This window comes from Trichechus manatus, unplaced genomic scaffold (assembly GCF_000243295.1).
Source record: "Trichechus manatus latirostris isolate Lorelei unplaced genomic scaffold, TriManLat1.0 scaffold00106, whole genome shotgun sequence".
NCBI classification, from domain to species: domain Eukaryota; kingdom Metazoa; phylum Chordata; class Mammalia; order Sirenia; family Trichechidae; genus Trichechus; species Trichechus manatus.
Window position 1 is genome coordinate 5040832 of NW_004444042.1, and position 7825 is coordinate 5048656.

General features: G+C 48.0%; 1 protein-coding gene across 2 annotated transcripts in view; it reads right to left on the reverse strand.

The window, feature by feature from the left end:
• Positions 1-5015, reverse strand: part of LRMDA (leucine rich melanocyte differentiation associated) — a 1317293-nt gene extending 1312278 nt beyond the window's left edge. For both annotated transcript variants that reach the window (XM_023737659.1, XM_023737658.1), the window contains exon 1: positions 4887-5015. In XM_023737659.1, coding sequence (XP_023593427.1) covers positions 4887-4916 — 30 coding nt within the window. In that variant the 5' untranslated portion in view covers positions 4917-5015. The remainder of the gene's footprint in view (positions 1-4886) is intronic.
• Between the last annotated feature and the right edge of the window lie 2810 nt (positions 5016-7825).

The window sequence follows — 7825 nt, forward strand, 5'->3', positions numbered from 1 at the left end:
TAGGGTCAGTATGAGTTGGAACTGACTCAATAGCACATAACAACAATATAAATTGTACCCCAAGACTTTCATCTTGTGTGGAACAACAACAGAAAGGGATATCATCGTTAGGTAATGAAAAATATCAATTTAAAGATCCCTACAGAGAGGAACACTAGAGAGGGAGACAAAGAATGTCTGGGAGGGATCCTCACTCATGCAGACACCCAGCCCCACTCCCCACCCCATCCCCAGCAGATTCTGCAAAAAATTACCAAACTGCAGAAAACTGGGGGATTCACTTTGCAGTGGAGAGGGTCTGGCTCCCAGGAAATTTCTGGGGATGGTGGGTTTGTTAGTAGTCAGACTGACAGGTGGGGGTAGGGGATCTTTGATTTTAAATGTGCAGTACTGGTAGCTCTGTCAGAGTAGAAACAGCCCTGGTTGCAAGCTTGAGTCCCTATTCTGCTACTTACCAACTGTGTTATCATGAATGAGTCATGTCTTAGTCATCCAGTGCTGCTATAACAGAAATACCACAAGTGGATGGTTTCAACAAACAGAAGTTCATTCTCTCACAGTCTAGCAGGCTTGTGGATGTTGCTAGGTGCCATCAAGTCAGTTCCAACTCATAGCAACCCTATGTACTCTTGGTAGGCTAGAAGTCCAAATTCAGGGTATCAGCTCCAGGGGAAGGATTTCTCTGTCAGCTCTGAAGGAAGGTCCTTGTCATCAATTTTCCCCTGGTTGAGGAGCTTCTCAGTGCAGGGACTCTGGGTTCAAAGGACACGCTACTCTCCTGGCTCTTGTTTCTTGGTGGTATGAAGTCCCCTTGTCTCTCTGCTGGCTCCTCTCTTTTATATCTCAAAAGAGACTGGCTTAAGACACAATCTAATCTTGTAGATTGAGTCCTGCCTTATTAACATAACTGTCACTAATCCCATCTCATTAACATCATAGAGATAGGATTTACAACTCATAGGAAAATCACATCAGATGACAAAGTGGTGGACAATCACACAATACTGGGAATTATGGCCTACCCAAATTGATACACATATTTTTGGGGGACACAATTCAATCCATAACAAATCACAACCTCTTGGAATCTCTGTTTCCTTTCCTGACAATAACTGCCTCCAAAACTGTTAAAAATAATATAATAACGTTTATTAAATGCCTACCATGTGCCAAAAGGACATTACATATGTTATCTTATCAATTCTCATGAAATAGCCCCATGAGTCACATATTACTATTATTTCCATCTTTCCTGTATGATAGGAAATGAGATGAGTTAATGTTAAAAAAAACACAGCTTACTATCCTTGGCACTTAGTAGGCACTTCACAAATAGTTGCTGAATCACACCAATATCCCTATGAAAACCAAAGAAACCAAACCCGTTGCTGTTGAGGCCCTCTCCCAGCCCTGTCTTAGTCACCTAGCACTGTGGTAAAGAAATATCAGAAGTGGGTGACTTTAAAGAACAGACATTTATTTTCTCATAGTGACCCTATAAGCAGAGTGGAACTGCCCCAGAGAGTTGAGTACCTAGTGGATTCAAACTGTTGACCTTTTGGTTAGCAGACATAGCTCTTAACCACTATACCACCAGGGTTTCCACCTCTATGAAAGGAATTTGTTATTCTAATGTCTCTGGGGCAAAAGATTTCAGTGCCCAAATTCCAAGTCTGCATTTGTGTCTACAATGGTATTGTTGCCATTACTTTGTCATAAACCAAAAAATAAAATAATAAACAAACAAACCCATTGCCATCGAGTTGGTTTCGACTAATAGCAACCCTACAGGACAGAGTAGAACTGCCCCCATAGGGTTTCCAAGGCTGTAAATCTTTATGGAAGCAGACTGCCATATCTTTCTCCCACAGAGCGGCTGGCAGGTTGGAACCTTTAGGTTAGCAGCCAAGCACTTTAACCACTGTGCCAGTTGGGCTTCTTACCTCATCATAAACTAATAGAGAAAGAAGAGAGAAGACTTAACGCTGAACATAAATGATGCATTCAAGCCAAGAGAAGGCCAAATGAAGTCAGACCCATGCTGAACAAAAAGCTTTTATGGAGAAAAGTGATGGGAGGACTGCGATGTCACCACACATGTTGTACTCTAGGCCTACACAACCAATGCAATGGCAGTCCGCCCATTCTCGCATTGAAAGCAATGACCTAGTTTCAGCAAAACAACATCATCCACCTTATTAAATGGTTAACTTTATTGGTGTTATGGTTTGCTTTGCACTTAAACCATTCCTTTATTTGGGTTTTATAGATCTCTAAATATGAAAAAGTTACATCTGGTTCTGTTTGTATATTTAACTAGCATTGTAATAAAAAACAATCATCAACACTGTGGACTCATGGAAGTTTTTTGTTTTTTCCTTTAAGAAGGATCTACCAAAGTTTGAGAAGTGCCATGCTACACACATTCAAGGAGCTACCACTTGTAATGGTTGTCATCAGAAATCACATGGGGCAGAATGCTAATAAATAACCTAATCCCAGAGCCAGGCACTCAGATCACTGGCCTAGGTGGTTTAAGAAATGGGGTACTAACACCCCAGGGGCATTTTCCTAACCTGCCTTCTCAGCTCCTCTCCAGCAAGCTCCATCTGCTTAAAACAGTCCCCAAGGGCCCAAAATGCCTCACCCTCACTTCAGAGATATCCTACCCCAAGCAGCCCAAGAGCAAAGAGCAGGGGTACGGGAAAAATCAATTTTGGAAAATGGAAGAGAAAAGGGAAAGGAGGCACAGGACGGCCCTCACTCCCACTATCAGGTTCTCCATGAGCATGGAAGGAGCTAAACAGAGAATGATGCGTCTGAGGGAAAGGGAAACTCCCCTGGGCAGATGCTCTAAGGGAGGGCAGAGGCCCTCTCCCAGCCCTGTCTTAGTCACCTAGCACTGTGGTAAAGAAATATCAGAAGTGGGTGACTTTAAAGAACAGACATTTATTTTCTCACAGTTCAGTCGGCTAGAAGTCCAAATTCAGGGTGGCTTTAGGGAGGAGCTCCTTGTCTATTTCTGCTTCCAGTAGTTGGCAATCCTTGGAGTTCCCGGGCTTATAGATTCAGCTGCCTCCATCATCATCAGATACTGTTTGTCTCCCCCATTTGTGCTTGCTTGATTCTGTCTATGCTGTTCTTTAGGTCACTCAGAAGTCATGAGGTTTAGGAAACACCGTGCACTGATGTGTCCTTATTCACATAATAAAGAAAGCTATTTACAAATAGGATTACATCCCCAGATATAGGGATCAGAATCCTAACACATATGTTGGGAAAACACCATTCAATCCATAATAAGCCCCTTCCTGTCAGCAGCCATTTTAACTTCCAGAAGCCCCTTTTTTCCTGCTGGATAAATAGGACCTATCATTTTTAACCTCTCCTGCAGGCTGGTGCCTCCCTGGCCTTATCACTTCTGAAACTCTGGATGTTCTCCAGCTCTCTCCTCACGGGTTTCGAGTGCAGAGACACTGCAACCAAGCGAGCTCTGTTACATACAGGGTGCAGAAAGACAATGGAAGGGCTAATTTCCAAAAACACCCTGCATGGCACCTGGCACATAGTAAACCAAAACCAAACCCCTTGCTGTCAAGTGGATTCTGACTCATATCAATCCTACAGGACAGAATTACAACTTCCCAGTAGGGTTTCCAAGGAGCAGCTGGTGAATTCGAACTGCTGACCTTTTTGGTTAACAGCTGAGTTCTTAACCACTGCACCACCAGGGCTCTGTTGGCACATAGTAGGCACACAGTAAGTACTTTCAAATGAAGACAAGACTCCTGGAATAACAAGCAGGCATTAACAAACAGGCATCCGCCAGCCTGAGAGGAAGCACGGTCTGCCCTCATCTCATCCGTAGGAGTGTAAAACCTCTAGAACGTTGAGAAAAGTGAAACATTCCCTTTAGCCCAAAGTTATCTCAAGATCTAATTGTGGCTGACACTATTTGCCTTAGGCAATTGTGGGGAGAGCTTCAAACACTCAGAACTATTTCTCCAGGGTGTGCAGGGAAAGGTGGGAAGCAGGAGGGCTGGCTTATCCAGGCAGCAGAGAAGAGGTTAAGAGACCCGAATTTCCCAGCTGGTGAAAGGCACCCGGTCGCAGAGTGGCTGAGTCTATCCCTCCAGCAATGACTAAAAACACCCGAGGCTTCACCACAGGGCTGAAGGCATGTGAGATCAGGGTGTCTATCACTCAGGACTGAAACTGTAGCTCTGCCAATCCACAGACACCCTGCTCAAGAAATCAGGTGCCGAAATAATGTGGAGAACTGAGGCTTCCCACCGCCTTGGGTAAGGGGCGTATGGTTACCACCCAAGTCAGCGGGGAGCTCCCAGACCTAAAGCCCGCAGGGCCATCAGGACTTTTACTTGTGTGGGCCCCTTCCTCCACTTAAAAAAGATTTTTTTTTAGTTATATTTTACGACTGCATTGTGATAAAGACGAATATATTAATATATTAAAATGTTTTCTTTGACATAAAGTTTTGTTTGTTGTTTTTTAATAAAAGAAACTGAAACATTTTAATGAGCCTCTAAAAGTATGTGGGTCGCCGGCACTGTGCCCACCGCGCAGGACGAAGGAGTTGCCCCTTAAGACCTGGTCACTGAGGGGCGTGGAGGGCGCGGGGCTTCCTCCCACACAGCCAGGGGGTGTGCCAGGCCCACAAGGGAACTGTCCTCGCCAAACTAGAGCAGGCATGGGCAGCTGACAGACGCACCACCTGCAAACGCAGCCCCCTGAGGCGGGGGCAGGAAACCCTGTTTAAACTCGGGACGCTCAGCAGTCTCTGCGGGTGCCCCTCGCCCCAGGGGTTCCCTCCCCCGACAGACTTGGCCCGGCGGGGGCGGGGCTCCCCCCGCCCCCCGTGGACTTACTTGTGTTCCATTGACCACAAGTCCCGCCATGGCTGACTGGGCGGGACCAAGCGGAACCGGGCGGGACCAGGCGGGTCCGCGGCGCGGGGCGGTGGCGGCGAGGAGCACTGGCCGGGAGCGCAGTTCCGCACTGGTCGGTCAGCTGACCCGACGGAAGCACGAGGCGCGGGCCGGCCCGGGTACTTCGCCTCAGCTGCGCGCACACCGCGGCCCTTCGTGCCCTCGGCCCGGCCCTCGAGCGGGTGAGCCTCGGAAACGCCCACCGCGCACCGCAACAGGTGGCCCGCAGCGCGCCGCACCCCCGCGGGTGGCAGGGCCACTAGAGTCTCCCGTGCGCCCGGCGTTCCAGGGCCTAATCACTCAAGAGGGATCAAGAGAAAAGAAACAACGTCCCCAAAAACTCTATGCCCAGAACTTTATATAGAGTTAGTTAGGGCCGGGCATGTGGGGGAGGGGGTTATCTTCCCATTAGGGGCGCCCCATCTGAGCCGTTAGCCGAGGCTTTAGACAACCGGGTCTTTCCTGTATTTCACAATTCAGGTTACATAATCCTTGTCAATGCAGGGGTTGGGGTGGCCTCTTGGCCGAACTCCCTTCCCCCAGCTTTAGTGGGGTGGGAGGAAGTCAGAAGGTTGAAAAGATTCGTGGTGGAGTGAGGTTTCTCTTTGTACAGGTATGGGGAGAGTTGTATTTCCCAACAAAGCGCTAGCTCAGCTAATGTCACCCCCACACTCTCCACATAGCCTCTGGAAGCTGACAATAATAAACCCTGGGGAAGGAGAATTGGGCGATGTCCTAAAATTTTAGACTTCTCTTATTTTCCCGTTCTCACAAGAAAAGGGTATTTGTGAGGCTCGAAGTCATCGGTGAGACTTCCTGCCTCTTCCTCCCCACTTCCTCCCTCTCTGGAAGTGTGGCATGTCCTTTGCTGCCTGGATGGAATTAGGCGCAGTGGGCAGGTAACTCAGGATGCCCAAGGTCATGCCTGGCCCCCTCTGGAAGAAACTTCTCGCTGTCCCTTCCTGCATTCCCCACTTCACCCCCAAGATACACAAAGCTACTACCAATTTATTGTCATATTATCACCCATTGCCTATTGCAGCTTAAAAGCCAGCCCAGTCTTAACTGGCCTCACCATCCTGCCCCCTTGCTATAGATGGATATAGGCACCCTTTGAACAGAGAAGGGGAAACTAAGTCCTGACGTGCCAGACTCCAGGTCTCGCACACATCGCAGTTACCTCAGCTCAGTAGGCCTATTGATAATTGTGGCTCCTCCACCTCTATCTAGGGGGGTGGTCACAAGGCTTCTATTTTCACTGTCCCCTATGTCTAAGCAGCACTTAGAAGCCCCTGGTTGTGCAGCTGATAGTGATAATTAAGTATGATCATGATTAAGTATTTTGTGGCTATCATCGCTGTCACTCAGATGGCCCTGCTCCTAACGCAGTTACGTGGCCCGTTATTGTCAGCATTCTGAGGAGCAGTAGTAACCTCTGAGTGTTGACCTGCCTGGCCCTTTCTCTGCCGGGAAGAGCAACACAGCAAAGTGGAGCTTAAGAATGCAGACTCGGCTGTGTTTACTTTGGGGGCTTCCAGGAAATGCTGCAACAAAAGGTCCTGCAGGCCAAAAAAGCAAGCTTGCCCTCCAGAGATAAGGGGGATCAAAGGGACCCTTCCAGGCCTGCTGCCCTGCTGACCAGCTCCTCCTGCTCCTCCCTCCTTTCTCAGTGGGACGCACCCTCTCTGGTGCATTGTTCACTTTTGTCTGCCTTTCCTGCCTGAAAAGGAGGAAGTGGGCCCAGGCCTCTGACAGTCATGATACTCTGTCCTCCCCAGCCACCTTTCACCTCAGCCTTCCTAGAAAGGGTTTGGCTAGCAGAAGAGGACCTGTGAAAGCAGGCCCAAATCTACTCAGAGATGATGTTGGAGAATCGTGCCCCACAGGAGGGAAGTGCTCGAGGTCATGTCTTTCATTCCCCTGCCTCCATGCACAGCTGTCTTCCAAGCTAGACTTCTGCAGACACTATCCACCAATGACACCGAAGTGGGTAGGGATCCTTCCCACCTTTCCAGACCCCCTCACTGCTGTTCCCTCTACCACATGGTCCCAGTATGATCTTTCTAAAAGCCCAGTTTGACCCTACCTAAAATCTTTGAATGTCTCGCCATCAACTAATAATGCAGTCCAAAATCTCAAGTGTGTCCGTCAAGACCCTTTATAATCCCACCCATTTGTACCCCAGTCCCCTCTCCCACTTCTCCCATCTGTGACCCTGTACTCCACACAGTACTGCTTAACTTTACACAAGCTGTTACTTTGTTTGGAATAACTCCCCACCTGCTCTTGTCTCCACTCAGTGAATGCATCAAGAAGGCCAGTTGACTGTAGGAGATGAGTCATGGGGGGGGGGGTAGTCACAAAAAATAAAAGGGCAACTCAGAGTTGAGGTGGGCTTTGAAATGTTTGAAATGTAAGCTGATGACAGTGGGGAGCTATTGAAGGTTCTTGAGCAGGATAGTGATGTGCTGAGTAGTGTGGGGAAGGCTCCATCAGAAACAGACTAGATTTACCTCTCCTTACTCTTAGCAATTTTTAGAAGTTAGTCTTCAGAACCAAAGAAAAAAGAGGAGGAGGAGGAAGTAGAAAATCATCTATATCTCTGGACCAGAAGACTGGGAACGCCTTTGTCCCGATCCTACCCACCAGCTTGGAGAGTCCTTTGACTTCCTTATCACCTTTGTGAACAAAAGGGAAAATTAAATAGGAATAGCAAAGGTAAAGTCCTTCAGGTAACCTGGCTCAGGCTTGGGGAGGGAAAAGAGCAAAGGATCACAGAGGAACTGTCACTCTCAAGACTGGCCTGAGCTAAGGCTGGCCTGAGGGTGAACAAACGAGTTTTTTGGGCTACAAGGAGTTTACTGAGTGAACAGAGGAGA